General features: G+C 36.7%; 1 protein-coding gene across 1 annotated transcript; it reads left to right on the top strand.

Moving 5' to 3' along the window:
• The first annotated feature begins 277 nt into the window (after positions 1-277).
• LOC306887123 (inward rectifier potassium channel 2-like) lies at positions 278-17,855 on the top strand. The gene is made up of 6 exons (XM_079444660.1): positions 278-539; positions 9,519-9,593; positions 9,876-10,229; positions 10,331-12,592; positions 14,973-15,290; positions 17,315-17,855. The coding sequence occupies exons 4-6, from the start codon at positions 11,540-11,542 to the stop codon at positions 17,585-17,587; spliced, it is 1,644 nt and encodes a 547-aa protein (XP_079300786.1). The 5' UTR covers positions 278-539; positions 9,519-9,593; positions 9,876-10,229; positions 10,331-11,539; the 3' UTR covers positions 17,588-17,855.
• The last annotated feature ends 2,688 nt before the right edge of the window (positions 17,856-20,543 follow it).

The following is a 20,543-nucleotide window of genomic DNA, read 5'->3' as shown; positions in this document are numbered from 1 at the left end:
GAGATTAAGGGTATTTTTAATGTAGAGTAGGCCCTATTCATATTTTTTGACATACACATTTCATACTCTGCTGCTGTATGTGTCTGTCATATCCACTTTAGAGTTTAGATATAAGCCTATTGTACTTACTGTGATACTGCCATCCAAACACACTGCTAATGATGTGATGTTCAACATTACTTCACCAAAACACTCAGATTACTGTTACTGTAAATTTGAGGGTCAGTGGCATGAAACAAGGACTAAGTAAAGAGGAAGAGTTAGACTGAAAATATGTAGTGAGGGAGAGGAGAGGATGCAGCTCCCACTGAAGTTTTTCGTGCCTGCTGGCGAGCGCGCGTGGAGCAGAGCGCGCGGAGAGCGCACAAGCAACACTTTCACGCGCTGCGACGCATCCTCAATTAGGAGCCGCTTTATCTTCTTCTTTAATATTAACGGAAACAAAACAAAACAAAACAGTTTTATATGATTGGAATAGAAACTGAAAAGACATCACGCTCACATGGACTATAATGTGATGACAATTTGTGCACGAGCCGGTGAGTGTCGTCTTTTTTTTTGTTCTTCAAACTTCAGATTTGACTTCCAGTGTCAGTGCTGTTTATATATTAAGAAAACGGATTGTACATATAATATAGTTGTGAATGACATAGTTCATTACTATACCAAATTAAACCATATAGTCTATTATATAGTAGTTAAAAACATTGTCGAAAATATTTGTGATATTTAGCTGCATGATTTTTTATGAATACAATATTGAAAAAAATGAATAGATGATAGAGATCATCGGAATGTATTCAAATATGACTATGACATACAAAAATACGAACATTTGTGAAAACTTTCATGACATTTCTAACTATTTTTAGTAATCTATTAAACAAGTAGTGCTATATTATAATGTTTGTTAATGCCACTATTAAAAGTTAAATTAAAATGGTTCCTCAAGGCTTAATAGTAGCTCATTTTTGATTCTATAACTTACATTCAGTACTTACATTCTATATATAACTACATGAAGAAGTCTAGATTTGCAGGTGATATACAGTAGTCTTTGTCAGCTATCAAAATTAATCTTATAGTCTAATTGTTTATCTTAACAGATGTAACTTCATAAACTGCTGCATTAACTTTTTATTAAAGGACACAGAAAGACAATTGCACACAATATTTTTTTTCTTTAAGATCGATGTAATTGTCCTCCTTTAGTGCTACTGCAAAGAGGATTTTCGCTTCATTTCTCTCTTCTTCATCTGCCGCTGTTTACAGTATTATTAGTTTGTAGTTGAGTGAGATTAACCTCAAGGTCATTCGTTCTAAGAATCAGTGCTCTCTTTATTTGACTCACCGACAGACTGAAAAGGTTGATTTCTGTAGAAATTGTTTTATAGCAATATCATGATCACTTTCATTAGGAGAATGTGTGCTTGAGTTTATGTGGTGATGTGAAAATGAACACTGAACTAATTCAGACTAAAGGATTAGTTCTTTATCTCCCATCCTCCTCCTCCTCCACGTGATAGAGAGAATCTGAAAGCGATAGCCGAGAGTGTTATGCTTTCTCCCAATTAATCTATCCATTATTATTTTGCAGTGTATAGTTATGAATTAATTTCACTTTTTATACATCACATGAAAATGAGCCTTTGATAGGCTATGATGTGTCTGACAAACTACATTTATTAATTTATTTTCGTGTGTGCAGAGGATGAGCAGGAGAAACGCTGCAAAGCAAAAATAACAATGAGATGAAAAGATTTATGCATTATTTCAGTCCAACAATTAATCTTCAATTATGCAAGAGGCAGAGCTGTAGGAGGTACAGAGAAAATTGAGTCTGAGATGGTTGAGTTGAATATTTCCATTAAAATATGCTCCCATGTAAAATATGTGGAATATAATCAGCATTAATCAGAATTCTATAGACTATAGGCTTCAGTCCTGGAATTTTACTCCGTCTAGACAGTCTGTCAGTCTTTAGTGGGGATTTTTCATTGAAACATTTTTCAGATGACTTCATTTAGTCAGTAGGTGCTAGTAAGTGACTGCCTTTATCATGATGAGTCATTGAATCATTAATTCAACCAATTTGTTCAATAATGCTGATTTATTCAGGAAGAAAGCACCATTGCTCGGAAATGTGAACTGTATTGGAACTATTTTAAGTAACTTGCTTGTTTATTGAACTTTTGCATTGAAGTATACTAAATATCAGAATATCTGTATCCTCTTTATTAATACTAAGTTTTGTCCTCTCATACTGTATTAAGATTTTAAGGAGTTAGAACCTGTTCACAGCAATAACGAAAACTATAAAAATCACTGCATTGACCTTAAATGATAACTAGTGTCTACACCAACAGATGAATACGTTCTGTTTATTGTAAGTGTGCACTGTAATTACATCGCCTGCCACTTTTACATTCTCTAGTTAGTTCATTTCTGATGGAAAATAATGTTCTGAAAGTAATTCCAACTATTTTTTCCTCTGTCGTTTTTGTTATCATACAATAAAGTTTTAATAACCATTCTAATTCAATGAGAATAGGGAGGTCCGAACCACATCAATAGTGATAACGATATAGAGGATCGTTGGAATCACATTGAGCTGATGAACGATAAAAACAGTGACAGCCAATCAGAATTCAGAGCATTTAAAGTGACACAACTGCAGCACACACAGAATATTATAATGCGACAAGGCCTTTGAGGATCTGTGTTTCTTTCCATGTCAACCTGTTTTCTTGATCTGTTGTTCAAAGTACAACGTAATTCCCTCACCAACTAGCTTGCTCTTATCATAATGAATGTGTGATAAACATACTCATACACATTATTAGTTCTATGATAAGACTGTTATCATGAGTTACAAGTAGCTGTGACACCATGCCAGTAGTTCAGAGGCAGTTTCTCATTGAATTCATAACCTATAAAGTCAATGTAGTGCCCTATAGAAATAAGGTTGCAAAGCTATATCTAAGGTAACACAACACTTTATAAGCTCCTGGGGTTGAAGTGGTGCTGTCTCAGCAGCAACAGACCACAGTGTGGAAACCAGGGATACAGAGAAGTGAATGAGGAGCGCAATATTATGTGAAGGAGACAGTTTAGAAGAATGCAGCATATGCTATGCTATATCACACTCTGGAGAAAGACAGGCATGAAGAATGATTATGTATTTGAAAATGTATTTATTAAGGAATATTCTGGGTTTAATTGAAGTTCAACCCCATTGATAGAAAACAACAACAACAACAAAGCAAACAATATTTGGAGGTTTTAAAAACAGAAATCTGTGTATGAGCTATAATATATATATATATATATATATATATATATATATAGTAATTTTAGGGTTTTCATCATGGTGACAAGTTGTAAAATTAGATAAATCTTTAGACATAAAATTGTAGAAAAAAGTGTTTTAGTAACACTTTACTTAAAGCCTTTATGTTTAATGCATTATAAAGGGTTATTAAAGGATATAATGCATTATAATTATTTATAATGTGCATTGTAATACATAATATCTTGCCTTAAATAATTATAACTGAATTTAAAATACATAGTGTAACAATGAATTGATTGATGTTATAATGCATTAACTGTGGTAACAATTATTCATGAGATGTACAATGCAGTATAAGGTGCATTACGAGGCATAATTAATGCATTAAAACTACTTTTATAATGCATTATACATGCTTTAAGTAAAGTGTTACCAGTGTGTTTTTTAACAAAAATGTCGAACTAATAATTTCATAAAAGCACTAACATTAATATTCTGTTAAATGTGTGCATTATTTGAGCTGTAAAGCTGTTTAAATTACAGCCATTTTTGTGTTGTCATATGACAAAGTTGTAAAATTGGATATAAATTTAAACAGAAAAGTTTAGCAAGCTAGTAAGTTAGTAAGCATTTTTTAAATGACAGAAATGGAGAATTTATAAATTTATAAAAGCAGTAACATTAATTGCAGTCGTTTTTGTGTTGTTATGGCGGCAAAGTTGAAAAATTGGATACTACTTCACAAAAGGTTAGTAAGCGTTTATTTCACCGAATAAAATCATGTTAACATGCAAACTATTTACATTGTGTGGTTATATTATTGAAACCGTCAGAATTTTAACACTTGAATTGGCCTAATTCATTATTGTAAAGGCTAAGTTGAAATTTTTGTTGTAATTAACATAACGCCAATGCTCTGGATTGATCTAAACTTGTACTGAACTCAGAATATTCCTTTAAGATTTAAAAAACTGTCATTACTCTTTCATACATTTAACAGATTTAGTCTGGCTCTTCTTGGCATGCATTAGGTTCTAATGATTAGGAGATTGTACTGAAGCCTATATTGTGCAGAAATGCAGTGAGTGGTGATGTTATCTGTAGTTAATACTTTCTCATTACTCCTCTCAGATTAACGTGAGTTAGTTTCCAGCCAGGCTTCAGCAGACTGGCTGGATCATATAATCTCATCGCACGCTTCTGGCATATCTAGACTGAGAGAGATAGTAGCAGACAGAAAATAAGGGAATAAAAGTGAGTTAGAGATATCGAGAGTGAACCAGAGAGCGAAACTGAGAGAGACACAGCCCGGCCATGTGTGTGCATGGACATTTTGTGGCCTCATTTCGTGGCATAGAGGAATCGATGACACTATGGATTGGTTGTGCAGTATGTAGGCTGTTGTTTTACTGCATGTCTTCTGCTGCAGGTGACACAGCATGCATTTCCACCATGTACCAATACTACTGAGGTTGTTACATCAGCATTATCATTATAAAACTATTAGTTATTTGCTAATAATTTTTTATTCACTTAATCAGCATTTACAGTACAGTATGTCTCTGCTCAGTGTAGTTTCTGGTGTTGATTCTCTGCTGATTAAATTTAGCCTCTTTAACATTCTTATGGCTTTCAGTATGAATCTTGTGTTTGTTGCAGGTATAAATGTTTACATTAAGGTCACATTAGTTAAAGTTAATGCATAATATTACTTAATGAGCAATACACTGGTTACTGTGTTTTTACCTTTTATCATTTATTAGTATTAGTTAATGAAAACACAAATATTCACTGTTAGTTCATGTCAGCTCAAGTACACTGAATAAAAATAAGATACAACTTTTGATTTTGATAATGCATTAGTAACTTTTGAAATTAACATTAATAATGATATTAAATGCTATAGCAGCATTTTTCATTGTCAGTTCATGTTAACTAATGTAATTAACTAGTGTTAACAAATGAAACCTTATTATGAAGTGTTACCAATATATATATTGGTTGGTTGTATCAAAAGCAGCGGACAGATACAGCAAGATAAGTAATTAAGACTTGGAAGCCGCTGTTGCAAGTCTTAGCAAGGCAGTTTTGGTTGAGTGTCCACTTGTGAAGCAAGATGGGTTGCTGTCCAGGAGGTTGTTCTATGTGAGAAAGGCAGAGACTTGGGTGAACACAACTCGTTCAAGTGTTTTTGCAATGAAAGGTAGAAGGGAAACCGATCTGTAGTTCCCTAAAAGAGTTGGGTTAAGAATGCGTTTCTTAAGAAGTGGGGTTATACAAGCCTGTTTAAATGCTGAGGGAAAAACTCCATGGACTATTGCAGTTCCATCAAACCTCATACAATTAATCCAAAATGCCGCTGCAAGATTAATCTTTAATGAGCCGAAAAGAATGCACGTCACATCTTCTAGCCATCTTTTTCATTAACTGTTCCCTCCTTGTGGAATGACCATGCCCAACTCAATTCTCTGTTCATCAATTTGCACTGGCTACCAATATTAAGTACTTCAGACCTATGTGCCCTCTAGAAACTTGAGTTCTGCAAGTGAACGACGCATTATTGTAGTGAAGTGAAGTGACATACGGCCAAGTATGGTGACCCATACTCGGAATTCCTGCTCTGCATTTAACCCATCCAACGTGCACACACACAGCAGTGAACACACACCCGGAGAAGTGGGCAGCCATTTATGCTGCGGCACCTGGGGAGCAGTTGGGGGTTCAGTGCCTTGCTCAATGGCACCTCAGTCGTGGTATTGAGGGTGGAGAGAGCGCTGGACATTCACTCCCCCCACCTACAATCCCTGCCGAGACTCGAACCCGCAACCTTTTGGATTATGAGTTCAACTCTCTAACCATTAGGCCATGACTTCCCCAAAGAGTACCGTCCCAAAGAGGCACAAAATCACTTTCATTCACTTTTTCATTAACTGTTCCCTCCTGGTGGAATGACCATGCCCAACTCAATCCATCTTCAAGAAATGGCTAAAAACACATCTCTTCCATCTTTATTTGACCTGCTAACTCTAGCTCTCTCTATTCTAATTCTGTTTTATCTATTTGTCGTCTTTTTATCTATCTGATCCTCTAACACTATCTTTCTTTTTTTCTGTTCTATCTACTTGTTTTCTTAAAAAAAAAACTAGCTTTCTTTTTTTTCTATTCTACTTGTTTTCTTTCGTAAAAAAAAACACTACAAATCATTTCAGAGTTCAGAATGCAAATAGATAAAATAGCCAGTGCAGATATTTTGATGATGTTGCTATTGGTTACATTTTTATTTTTATAAAAAAAAAAAATGTTTTAAAAGTAGAGTTAAATCACCAGTTCCTTTTTTATTTGATGTTTTTTAGATAACAATGGTTTTCATGTCTTTCAGTTCCACTAACATTTCTAGAATGTGCGTTCCTCTGGCTAAATACTGTAACAGTGTTTCTTACTATCACTTACATCACCTCAACTAAATTTGCAAACATATCTAGTAATGTCTGATTTCCGAACAAATGTCTTGTGAAGCAGTGAAATATTATGAAACAGTTCTTTTTAGTGTTTCTTTTAGTGTTCTTGTGCTGAAAAATTTGTGAAAAGTAAACTATTTATTTATGTATTTATTTATTTATACAAGAATTATATTAAATGTATTTCTATTCTATTGAAATCTCAAATGATCTAATTTGGCTATAGACTGCTGAGGACAATCAAAATTGCATTTCAATTTTTCAAATATTTCTTAAAAATCATTTATGGAACCATTCAGGAACCAAAACTGTTAAAAAGTATCAAAACTAGAAACATAAAATTCCCAAAGTGCTTTAGAACAAAACCCTTACCAGAATTCTTGTGGAATTATGCTGCCATGCATTTCCTGATTACATAAAGTTGTCAATGCTATAAATAAAAGACAAACATACTACTTTTGTCACTTTACAGACAAATGTTTCTTATCTGTAAAGTGCCTGTAAAGTATATAGAATATGAGTCTGCATTGTCAGTCTTTGTTATAGTAAAATTACTTTCATATACAGTACTTTAGAAATCTGCATGACGATGTGATGTAATAATAGCATCTAGAGTTTCGCGATAAGATTATCCCCATCAGATTTGTGAAAAGGTGAAATAGAGAGTATGTTAGAGAGAAAATATCAAAAGGTTATTCACTGTACAGAATATTATTGAAATGATTTCCACAGGGCCTTAATCTCCCTTCATAACTTTTGAACATGGACAGTAATCTGGGAGAGGGATAGAAAGACAAAAAGAGAGAGAGAATTCAGGATGGATAGAGTGACAAATGCAATCTGAGTGTCAGGGAGATAAGAGAAAATAAACTGGTGCTGTTGAAAACAATGATATTCATAGAGTACTGGGACATTTTTATGTTGAAATAGCTGTTCAACTTCTGTTATTAAAATATTCTGTCAGATGGGGCAGGTTAAGCTATTAACTTTGTTATGTAGTCAAAAGTTGATTGTTGTGTAACCTTTGAGCTGATTTGCATAGATTTCAATAGTTTCCTGTCAACTGCCCCCGACATAAGTCTGGCACTGCTGCATTGGCGCTCTGCCAGCAATTATTCTAGAATGTCCCGTATCACGCTGACCTTGGTCCCATATCTAACACCTCTGAACACGGCACATGCTGGAGAGGATCAGGGGTGTTTGAGTAGCACTCAGCTCTCATAAGCAGCATGGGAGATTTGACCATACACCGCCAACATGAGGAACAGAAAGATAAGGAGAGAGAAAGTGAGAGAGTCTGACTGGTATTATACATGACGTTCACTGAAATGGTTGATAATGCTTTTTTTAGATTACAAATCTGAGACCACTTGTGGAAATTTAGTAGACTTTTTTTCATTATAAATTATATCAGGATAATTTGAAAAAAGTTCAGTTGATTATTTGCTTTAATGACAGCAGTTCTCAAGCATCTTGTGCTTCAATGGATGCAAGAATGTCTGACCTTTTGTATATTCACAATTAATTAAAACATTTGCTTAGAAATAATGCAAATAGCCAAATATGCCTTATTCTGTTTGTTTGTTTGTTTATTTTACTTATACTTTTTTATATTTCCATTATTAAATTTGAATTTTACATCCTTTTAGTATTTTCTTTGCAAACCAATCAAACTAATTCAGTAAGAGGCCACACACACAATGATTAAACAGTTATAAAGTATTTAAAAGTTTTTTTTATTATAGAGTGTTAAAGTGTATTATATGGTAAAGTTACTTTAGAAACCGTTTTTTGTTTGTTTGTTTGTTTGTTTGTTTATTTGTTTTTTAAGGATCGTTGCACTCAATTGTCACTCATTATTGTCATTATTTGAGCACAATCCACATTCAAGTGTTAATAAAATAATATCTGTTGCAAGTGAGCTTTTTACAAAAGGAGCAACCTTTCATTATTCATATTAGTCTTTATTTAGGGAGATAACTTATTACAAGATGCATAGTTAACTGCTGCAGATGATCTTATTAGAGAACATGAATACTGAATGGCTCTCTGTCAATGGTATATTTTCAGCAGCATTGGTGTATGTGTTAATCAATAGATTTAGTGCTCTAATGAGATCTCTCTCACACACACAGCCCTAGGTTACAGTGTGTAGAGGTTAGAGTCAGAGGTCAAAGACTGGTGGTGAGATAAGATGTGACTCACACAAACACTCTCCAAATTCCTCAGTGAACCACACACATGGCACTACGAGCAAAATATTTTTGCTAAAAAATGACTTGTGAGACATGTATTTAACTTATTCAAAGTCAAGGCCAAGATGGATTTTCAAATATATTAAAAGAGATTCAGTTTCTTGTCTTTCAAAGGGGACTTTCAGCTTTTTGATTCTGTGTTAAAGGTGAAGTGTGCAATTTATGGTACAAGAATGGAAATAAAAATAAATAAATAAACCGCAATTATAATCATAATGGAAAGTATTGTAACATTTGACATTTTATTGTGGTTAAAGTGTATGCAGTTTACATTGAAAGTCTATTTACTGAACAAATTGAAATAATCTTTTTTATATGTTTGATATTAGAAGTAATCAAATACCACATTTATAATTTTTATTACTGAAATGTGGAATTACTCATACATAGTTTACAACAACAAAATGACTATTTTTTATCATTCTTTATTTCAATTAATTAATTTTCAATTTGAGGGACTGATGACTTTTTAGGAAGACACTAATCTTTTACATAGTATTTTATCTTTTTTAGCAGATTTCTGCTGACTGAAAGGGCAAAGAAAGAAGACACGGGATGATCCATGCACTTCATTAACTGCCAGCACTGGTAATTATATATGTGTATGTGTATATATATATATATATATATATATATATATATATATATATATATATATATATATATATGTATATTGTTTTATGAATATATAAAATAATATAGTTAGAATTTTGAAATTGGAATTATGACATATGAGATAAATAATCAGACTTAATCAGCATATATTGAGCATGTTTACAATGCAGCTTTCATGTCACAGAGAGATATTTTTATTAGTTTTATCTAATCTTTATATTAAAATTTAACTTTCATATTATGTTTTCTCTCTAGGAGTTCATGTCCTCAACGCAAAAACCGCAGATTCAAATAATAAGGAACGTGACAGGGACCTGACAAACTATTCTTGAGTTGTATTTGCCCTGGATATATTCTACCACAAATGTCAGTGCGAGGGCAGCAGATATTTGAAGATGAAACCTTATGTCACCTCTCACTTTAGAAATGTTCTTTTTCCATGCTCTCATTTTTTGATTCTCTTTTGAGTGTTATATTTTCTAATTTCATCCTTGAATATGTTCCTGTTCAAGTGGGCTTTTCATGACTAGACACCGTTTTTAAAGATTCTCTTCTGTCACGTTCATTAAGCCTCAAACTACAGGTTACTCAAAGGAGGTATATGAAAAGGTAACAGCACTTATCAGGTGTGAATGTTCAGTTCCCCCAATCATTTCAATTTTTTAAATCTAAAACATTAAAAATTTCTCTTACCAAATGTTCATTTTTAGGAGCATTTCACCAGTTGCATCTGTTTGGTTGACGACCAAATTGGACTTGGATTCTGAGGAAGATCTCAAAGCATCGCCTAGCTTTTTTAAGCTTTTGGAGAGATCAAAGTGAACCAACAGGTCATAATTCATCTTACTCTAACCCACTTACTATTGTAATGTGTGCACTATATATAGTTCAGTTATAGAACTTCAATCAAGAATTTTTCTAGAGCAAAATGTTCATTTCTTTTGGAGAACTGGGTTCTTGGTGTGAGACTGGAAAATCTGCTGAAACCAGACTGGAGATGAAAACATAACTGTGACAGAATGTCACTTCTGACTGTGTGAATTGTTTTGATGTCTAATATGATTGAGAAATGGACTAGTTCTGTTCCAGAGTTATATTTGCTCAATACGGAAGGCAAAGAGGTCACATTTGAGAAGTATTAGAAAATGTTGACTAGTTTTCATATTAATTGCACATCTCTCTTGTGTCTTTAAACATCTCACCATTTAAATAAGGGAAGCTGAAGAGGTCCTAAAGGGAAAGATTGGTCTGTATATGCATGCTGTTGTTTATTACACACAAATGTTTAGTGCATGTTCTTTTCAGTTTCCCTCTATATGTTCCGTCAGCTTCAGACTGAGGCTTGTTTATGTTTTACACTCATGTTATGTAAGTTCAACTTTCCTTTATCCTTCTGCTCTGCCTGAGCTTTGCCTTGTTTGTTTGTGCCTTTTCGTTTCTCACTTTCTTATGAAGCTGCTATATGTTACGCATAGACTTAAAGCAGCAGTTTTCCTCTGTCTCTGCCCACCACCTAACCTTAGCAAAACTCCTGCTAAAGCTGAGAAACTGCATTGAAACTGGATTTTATTTTCTTAATTTACTGCATCTAACAACTTTGGAACTTTGCGTTCAGTAAAATCGTCCAGGAATACTGGTTTATTGATTGCAGACAGTGGACGGACCACTCAAGTGGAGACTCTTTGAGGATGTCAGAGATGATCTCTAATGTGATTGTGTTCCGTCTCTGGGCAACTATTGGCTGCCGGGATCTGAATGACAATACGATCTCTTTCAGGCCATAAGCCTCGCTGTGGAATACAGTCTACAACTCATAGTTTGGATATATATAATTGCTTCCATATTTTTTATCCATTTTGACCCTGGAATTATCTGGCAAAGCGTAATTTTTCCCAAACATTTTGTAGTCGTCACCAATAATGGGGGCTGCTCGGGTAAAGAGGCGCTTCAGCGCGGTTGTGGACACACCGCTGGACGAGGAGGAAGTCATGAGGCTGGCGCAGAGTGATGATGTCACTTCCTCCCAGTCGGGCACACTTCCGTCACCCAACTGCAACGGCAAAGTGCTCAACCTTCACCATAGCAATGGAGGAAGGAGCGGAGAGAGGGATGAGGATGATGCAGAGGATGACGATGATGATGATGATGAAGAAAGGGGAGGGAGGAGGGGAGGAGAAGGAGGGCTTGGCTCGGCGCTCAGGGGGGAGACTGGGGCAGAAGGGAGGAGGGAGAGGAGCAAGAGAAAGTCCTTGTCTTCCCTCTCGCCCTCGCCCTCGCCGCCCCACGAACGCCGCAGCCAGTCCCGCCGGCCCCGACGGCGCTTTGTAGGCAAGGATGGGCGCTGCAACGTCACCTTCGTCAACATGAGCGAAAGGGGCCAGCGCTACCTCACTGACCTCTTCACCACCTGCGTGGACATCCGCTGGCGCTGGATGCTCGTGGTGTTCACCCTCTCCTTCTTGCTCTCCTGGCTTCTCTTTGGTTTCATGTTCTGGCTCATCGCCGCCGCTCACGGGGATCTGGCGCCCCCGGCATCATCTTCCTCTTCTCCTTCGTCTGTTTCCTCCTCGCTGGCTCCTCTGGAAACCGTAGAGGATTCCAGCCGAGCGAAGACTGTGGCAGAGACGGAGGAACGCTGCTTTCAGCAGGTGAACAGTTTCATGGCAGCATTCCTCTTCTCTCTGGAGACGCAAACGTCTATAGGATACGGCTTCCGGAGTGTTACCGAGGCCTGCCCCCTGGCGGTGCTGGCTGTCGTGTTGCAGTGCATTGTGGGCTGCATCATCGACGCTTTCATCATTGGGGCGGTAATGGCTAAGATCGCCAAGCCCAAGAAGCGCAATGAGACACTGGTGTTCTCGGATGTGGCTGTGGTGGCCATGAGGGACGGGAAACTCTGCATGATGTGGCGAGTGGGTAACTTGCGCAAGAGCCACCTGGTGGAGGCCCATGTACGAGCACAGATACTAAAGGTCAGTGATATGGTGTGTTTGTGTCTTGTCCTGTCTGTTCATTTAAACAGAATAAAAATGCAATTCACACATTACATAAAGTGACTTATACCAAAACTCCTATTCTATGATGAGCATTAATTTCTGAATTAAAATTCTCTGAAAAGAAACCAAAGATAATTTGACAATGCAAGGTTAGTGTTGGAAACTGTCCCCAAAACAAGAGCTAATTTCAACCTCAGTTTTGAAGTAAATTTTAAAGTGGATGTTGATTTTGCTTTGAGGTCATGATGGAAAGAGTGAATGATTGGAAAGAGTGAATCAGAGAGAATGCTGGGAAAATTAACAGGGACAGGGATGCTAGCAAGTATGACTGTACCTTGGTACAGTGATGGTAATACTGTACCACAGTATTATAATTAGTGCTGTCAAACGATTAATCGCGAATAATCGTATCCAAAATAAAAGTTTTTCTTTACATAATATATGTGTATTGTGTATATTTATTATGTATAAAATAAACACACACACATACAACATCAATTCTGAAAATATTTACATGTATATATTTATATTCATATAATTTATATCATAGATAAATATATTTAATAAATAAACGTTACATATTTAGATTTTTTGATATTCCAAGGTATTTCAAATAATTCTGTAGCATTACCATAACTGGTTCCCATGTCTAAAAATCCATGGCATTACTGTGGTACTTTTGAAGGTACACTACCATTCAAAGATTTGGGGACTGTAAGATTTTTATTTACTTTTTAAGGGATGCTTTTATTCAGCAAGGTTGCATTAAATTGATCAAAAGTGACAGTAAAGACATCTTATTATTTATATTTAAAATAAATTTTGTTCTTTTAAACTTTCTTTTCATAAAAGAATTGTGAAAAAATGCATCATGGTTTGAAAAAATGTTAAATGTTAACATAAAAATGTTAAATGGCACTACTGTGTTCAACATTGATAATAATAAGAAATGTTCCTTGAGGACCAAATCATCTTATTATAATGATTTCTGAAGGATTATGTGGAACTCAAGACTGGAGTAATGATGCTGAAAATTCAGCTTTGCCATCACAGGAATAAATTACATTTTAAAAATAGAATAATATTTCACAATATTACCATTATTACTGTATTTTGATCAAATAAATGCATGCTTGGTGATCATAAGAGACATCTTTCAATACATTATACTGTAAAAGCTTACCGAACTTTTAAAGGGTAGTCTAGTGTATACGAGAAAGAAATACCTTGCATTTAGGTAAAACACATGGAGAGATGAGTAAATGAAAGAGAAAAAGAATGAAAGAGATTGACATCTGGACAGTTGGTGTGGTTAATGACGGCTTGTTTTCTTCAAGCTCATACCGGAGGTTTATAAGATTTGCAGAGGGGATTAATTTTACCAGAGCAAACCATTGTCTTGCATGTCTGCCCTGTGTGTGTGTGTGTGTGTGTGTGTGTGTGTGTGTGTGTGTGACTTAATTTAACGGCCTGATAAAATTATTTGTGTCGGTATGATTTTGTTTAAGAGTGAATTAAATCTTATTGTCGTAAACGTATTCAAATATACCATTATGTAGGTGTGTGAATGTTTGTGAGGATCATGTTTATATTTGTCTTTTATTGTGTTCATATCCACATGCAATACTAATGCTTCTAACACATCCTGATCTTTTGAGGTCAGGTGGTCAGATGTTTGAACATGGAGATCAGACAATAAATTATTATATTTCATACAGTATGTTGCCTAAACTGACTGGAATAAAATAGATGACTGAAAACAGTAGGCACATACATACAATCGTTTTACTTTTTTTAAAATATCTTCTTTAATAATCTTATATTAGTCTCACCAGGTGCTGTGTACAGATTTTTTAGTAATTTGTCAACAATGAAAGCAAAAATTTTGTTTGATGAAACACAATTACAGCCCATCAGAAACTATTTTATGTCCAATGAGATTTCACTGCCAATGGGGCCTCTTTGTGTGACAAAATAGAAACCAAGCAACCAACAAAATCTATCACTCATAGCAACACTACAAAAACACAGATTGGATTTGTCCATGGAAGACAGCTTTTACTGCTTTTTATCATATAATGTGTCTGATTATGACACAATGCTGCTTTCATCACTTCAGCTTGGTGATCGAAATTACTGGCAGAAATTTTGTCAAATGTGAAATATATGATATGTATTAAAACTTGTTCAAAATTGTGGAAAACTTTAATACATATTACATGTAAAATACATATTAAATGGCTAGGTATTATCTAATCTAAATATGCTAAAGGACATTTATGTCAAACAATAAAAATGACTAAAACGCTGATCTACTCTATGTAAAACTTAACAGTGCTTTTGACTTTTCCTGCAGCCACGGGTGACCCCTGAGGGCGAGTTCCTGCCATTGGACAATGCAGACCTCAATGTCGGCTTTGACACAGGAACAGATCGCATCTTTTTGGTGTCACCTGTGACAATTGTGCATGAAATTGATGAGGAGAGCCCTTTCTTTGAGGTGGACAAACATACACTAGAGGGAGACAAAGATATGGAAGTGGTGGTGATTCTGGAGGGCATGGTGGAGGCCACTGCCATGACAACCCAATGCCGGTCTTCATACCTGGCCTCTGAGATCCTCTGGGGTCACCGCTTTGAACCTGTGCTCTATGAAAGGAAGAACTGCTACCAGGTGAGACAGAGAATAAAAAAATGGAGGGTGGAAAGTGACGGAGTTTAAAGGAAATGGAGTGGTTGTAAATGTAAAGTATAGAAGTACCACACTCCTAAAAATAAAGGTGCTTCACAATGCCACAGAAGAACCTTTTTGTCTAAATGGTTCCATAAAAAACCTTTAATATCTGAAGAAACTTTCTGTTTCACAAAAGGTTCTTTGTGGCGAAGGAAGGTTCTTCAGATTTTAAAAAGGTAAGGAAGAGATGGTTCTTTGAAAAACCTTTGACTGAATGGTTCTTTGTGGAACCAAAAATGTTTTTTATATGGCATCGCTGTGAAGAACTTTAAGCACCTTTATTTTTAAGAGTGCAGGTTGGACTGATTACTGTGTTTGTTAGGCTACATTGTACTAATATTTCCCAACATTCTGGTTAGAATTTGTTTCAAACCACCTGACATTAAGGACCTATGTAATTCAGCTCCATTTAAAGGTGGGGTATGTAATTTTTCAAAAACGCTTTAGAAAACTGAGTCGGGGCCGAGTACCAAAACAAGCTTGTAGCCAATTAGCAGTAAGGGGCGTGTCTACTCATGATGTGTTGGAGAGAGCATTCAGTGAACAGCCGAGCCGAGCGACAGAAAGATAGGGATGGCGGATAAAAAAACAAAATAGGAAAACATCTGCGGAATGATAAGGCAAGAAGTAGGACCCGTGTAAATATCGGATCAGCTTTCCAGCGCTGGAGAGAACTCAAGGAGCGGAAGGCCTGTGATCGGACGCCAAGGTTGCTTTGTTTCTTCCCGATAGGTGAGTAACACCGTGTCTAAACCGGACGCGCTGCACCGCAACAGCTAAAGTCTGCCTACACTGGACCGTTGAAAATCTTTTGAAATTTGTGTCAGCACATCATAAATAGAATGCGGCAGCAGTTTTCTGTCTGAGATTTGTCACACTGCGCAGAATCCAGTGTTGACAGCACACTGATTATAATGACTTCTATAGGGTTTTGTCGCTCCGCTCGTGTCTGGTGTAGACACGGTGACATTGGTTTTGCTTTGTTTCACAGAACTAATCGTTGCCTGGGCTGCATACGTATATGTGGGGCAGAGCTATCAAAATAGGAGCGAGACCCTTTTGGGGTAGGGGCGTGTTTGTTTTGGTGATTTCAAATTTCAACATTAGCTACCAGAAATCACTTACCCCACCTTTAACTTAACACAATCCATCAATCCATTCAACAACAAATCTGATGACTAATAGAATTATTGCCATTTAAGTTCTAACCAACAGCAATTAAATTGTGATATTCTGATTCTGTTCACATACGCCATTGTGATTGGTTTGGTTTTCATACAGTGTTGCCAGATTTATAGAAAAATAAGCAATCTGTGAAAAAAAAAAAAAAAAAATCTTGATATAGTAACTTAATAAGCAACTTTACTTTCTAAGCAACCACAATCCCTCATCAATTTTTGTGTGGATATGAAATAGGGTCAGGCAAAATTCTAAATTCATAACTCACAAGAGTAACTGGCCATTTTCCACAAGAATTTGAATTCAAATGACGGGACGAAGAATTTGCTGTAGAAATGCAATTCAGAGAAAAAAAATGAATATGAAATAAAATATGATCAACACAATCTCATGAGAAGAAAAAATATATATAAAAATATATATATATATATGCAAAAAACAATTCAAGCATTTTTAAATTCAAATTTCAGTTCCTTCAATCTGCTTTTACATCAATTTTAATTAATTGGAACTGAATTGGAATTTAAACTGAATTTAAATTTAAAAAGGTATTCTCAATTCACTTCTGAATATCAGTCAATTCTTAATAAATATGATCTGTCGATACCAGAAACCATCTATAGCCAACTTCATGCTGCAAAATAATAATTCTCCTGCTTAATTTTTTTTTTATGCAGAACTAATCCCAAAAACTTAACTAAAAGAACAATATTCTTTTCTTGACTATTCTAGAAATGCAAATCTAGTTATGCCTTGTACTTGTCATGTGTCCTCCCCACCTCTAGGTGGACTACTCATACTTCAACAGGACTTACGAGGTGCCGGACACGCCCACCTGCAGCGCTAAAGAGTTAGACGAGAAAAAGTACATCTTGGGCTCCCGTTCCTCCTTCTGTTACGAGAACGAGGTGGCTCTGCAGCTCTCCCCCTCTGTCCCTCCCTGCCCTGACCAGTTCTCTCCATCCCCCTGTTCTTCCCCCACTCCCTCACCCTCTTTCGTTCGGCCCACACCACCATCTCGACAAGACTCCTGCAGTGAGCACCCACACATACACTGAGCCATGCGGCTGGGATGAAAGGGCACAGGGGAAAGCAGCGGTCAAAGAAAGAAAGGGAGATAGATACAGAAAGAAAGGGAAAGGGTCAGGATGGAGGGAGTTGGAACCAGGGGTTGGGAGAAAGAGAGAGAACCAGCTAATGGACAAAGGGCTGGAAAGACAGACTTGGACAGGGGACTAAGGCAAAGAGGAGCATAAAGGGACAATGTAGGACTGATTAATGACAATAGGTCATGCTTAAGATGGGCTGAGAGAAGACAGAATGCACAAAAGATGGAGAACAGAAGGGAAAGGGGCCTCTCATTGCCTGGGAGAAAAGAACGAAAGAGCAAGATAGCAAGACAGTGGGGTGAATTCACTAATCGGTTGCACTAGTGCAGTATTTCTGCATGCGTCGGCTTCACTAACCTCTGTAAACCTGTTTTATCAGATGTTATCAAATAATCTTTCAAAGCAAGTCAATTCAGGCGGCCATCTTGGAAGCACAGCTATTTTTAGTCGTAGTAGGTCCTATCAAACTGGGTAGGGAAACACTGAACTCTCACACTTCAATAGCATTATTAGGTTGTTACAGCTAAAAGAGCACTTTAGAAATTATATATTTTTGTAGGCAAACCTCGAAGTTAGCATCACTCGAGTTCCCTCGAAAAAAGCCAACAGAATTTTCCATTATTTCAGAAAATAAGCTCTGTGACCAACAAAAGTTTATGATTCTTACATGTTTTGTTCACCATAAAAACCTTTCAGATGAAAACAACTATGAATGTCCACAACTATGAATTTTGAAGCCTAAATACAATCGCCAGAAGTAAAAAGCTAAACGTAGGCTATAAACTAGTCTCGCGTAGCCAGACCTTCAGCGTGAACACGTTTCAGGGCATGGAAATGTCTCCAAATAACAGACCGGCGTGTGAGACTCTCGGATGCATTTTAAAGATTCAATGCCGTGACTTTTAAATATTTCACATACTTTTGAAAATCTAGCATTTAGTTGACTCTGATAAGCATTCGTCGTCACATTTGTAAACACGACGGCTGTCTTCTTTTGTGAGGGGGTTTGGCGTCACTGCATCTTTGTTTCCCAGCGGACCGAAAATAAACCCAACACTCGCTTCTCCCGGAAATCCGGTTTAATTCAACCAGTCAGATGACGACTTCGACATTCCTGAAGTGTTTCCAGAAAAGTGTGCCATATGCATCAGACGTTTAGCCAACGGTCTGAGGCTGAGACTAGCTATAAACAAACTACACCACAGTCGTATGACTTCAATGTCACAACCAACTCTTTCATTTTTCATTTAAAGCTTAGAAAGTTTGAGAATAGTTTATAAGAGAGCAAATCCAAGAGCTTTTTGAGCCTGCGTAGACAGAAACTCAACTGCCACGTTCATTGTTGAATAAAGTCTTTATTTTGTTTTCTTTGTGCACAAAAAGTATTCTCGCAGCTTCATAAAATTAAGGTTGAACCACCGATGTCACATGAACTATTTTATCGATGTCCTTACTACCTTTCTGGGCCTTGAACATAGTGTTCTCAAAAATACCAACTTCGGGACCAGTCGTTACTGAAATTTTAAAAACGTCCATTTTTATAAAATTCAATTTTATGCCTGCTTTTAAATGCTCCCGTGTGCTTCTATGTGAGAGTGTGAAGTGATCATTGTAGCTAATCACAGTTATATCTACTGAGCGCGTGAACACATTGGCCAAATAGCAGTGTTTAAGAATCGGCTCAACAGCACTCAAATGTTAGCGGGAAATTAACGTTTTTAAAATTTCAGTACCGATTTGTACCAAAGTCGGTACTTTTGACAACACTACTTGAACGTGTCAGTTGCACTGCTGTCTAAGCAGGGTCATAAAGCTAAATATCTTAATTTGTGTTCCGAAGATGCATGAAGGTCTTAATGCCCGTTCACACCAAGGATGATAACTATAAAGATAACAATAAAGATATACAGTCAGGTCCATAAATATTGGGACATCGACACAATTCTAACATTTTTGGCTCTATACACCACCACAATGGATTTCAAATGAAACGAACAAGATGTGCTTTAACTGCAGACTGTCAGCTTTAATTTGAGGGTATTTACAAATCAGGTGAACGGTGTAGGAATTACAACAGTTTGCATATGTGCCTCCCACGTGTTAAGGGTCCAAAAGTAATGGGACAGAATAATAATCATAAATCAAACTTTCACTTTTTAATACTTGGTTGCAAATCCTTTGCAGTCAATTACAGCCTGAAGTCTGGAACGCATAGACATCACCAGACGCTGGGTTTCATCCTCTGCCAGGCCTCTACTGCAACCGTCTTCAGTTCCTGCTTGTTCTTGGGGCATTTTCCCTTCAGTTTTGTCTTCAGAAAGTGAAATGCATGCTCAATCGGATTCAGGTCAGGTGATTGACTTGGCCATTGCATAACAGTCCACTTCTTTCCCTTCAAAATCTCTTTGGTTGCTTTTGCAGTATGCTTTGGGTCATTGTCCATCTGCACTGTGAAGCGCCGTCCAGTGAGTTCTGAAGCATTTGGCTGAATATGAGCAGATAATATTGCCCGAAACACTTCAGAATTCATCCTGCTGCTTTTGTCAGCAGTCACATCATCAATAAATACAAGAGATCCAGTTCCACTGGCAGCCATACATGCCCACGCCATGACAACCACCACCATGCTTCACTGATGAGGTGGTATGCTTAGGATCATGAGCAGTTCCTTTCCTTCTCCATACTCTTCTCTTCCCATCACTCTGGTACAAGTTGATCTTGGTCTCATCTGTCCATAGGATGTTGTTCCAGAACTGTGAAGGCTTTTTTAGATGTCGTTTGGCAAACTCTAATCTACCTTCCTGTTTTTGAGGCTCACCAATGGTTTACATCTTGTGGTGAACCCTCTGTATTCACTCTGGTGAAATCTTCTCTTGATTGCTGACTTTGACACACATACACCTAC

Source organism: Barbus barbus (genome assembly GCF_936440315.1).
Source record: "Barbus barbus genome assembly, chromosome: 21".
In the NCBI taxonomy this organism is placed as follows: domain Eukaryota; kingdom Metazoa; phylum Chordata; class Actinopteri; order Cypriniformes; family Cyprinidae; genus Barbus; species Barbus barbus.
This window is presented reverse-complemented; position numbering and strand designations above follow the sequence as displayed.

Excerpts from the sequence above, each read along its gene's own strand:
- LOC306887123 (XM_079444660.1), top strand. The coding sequence starts at position 11,540 with ATGGGGGCTGCTCGGGTAAAGAGGCGCTTCAGCGCGGTTGTGGACACA. Across the intron at positions 12,593-14,972 it reads TACGAGCACAGATACTAAAG|CCACGGGTGACCCCTGAGGG; the intron begins GTCAGTGATATG and ends CTTTTCCTGCAG. Across the intron at positions 15,291-17,314 it reads AAAGGAAGAACTGCTACCAG|GTGGACTACTCATACTTCAA; the intron begins GTGAGACAGAGA and ends CCCCACCTCTAG.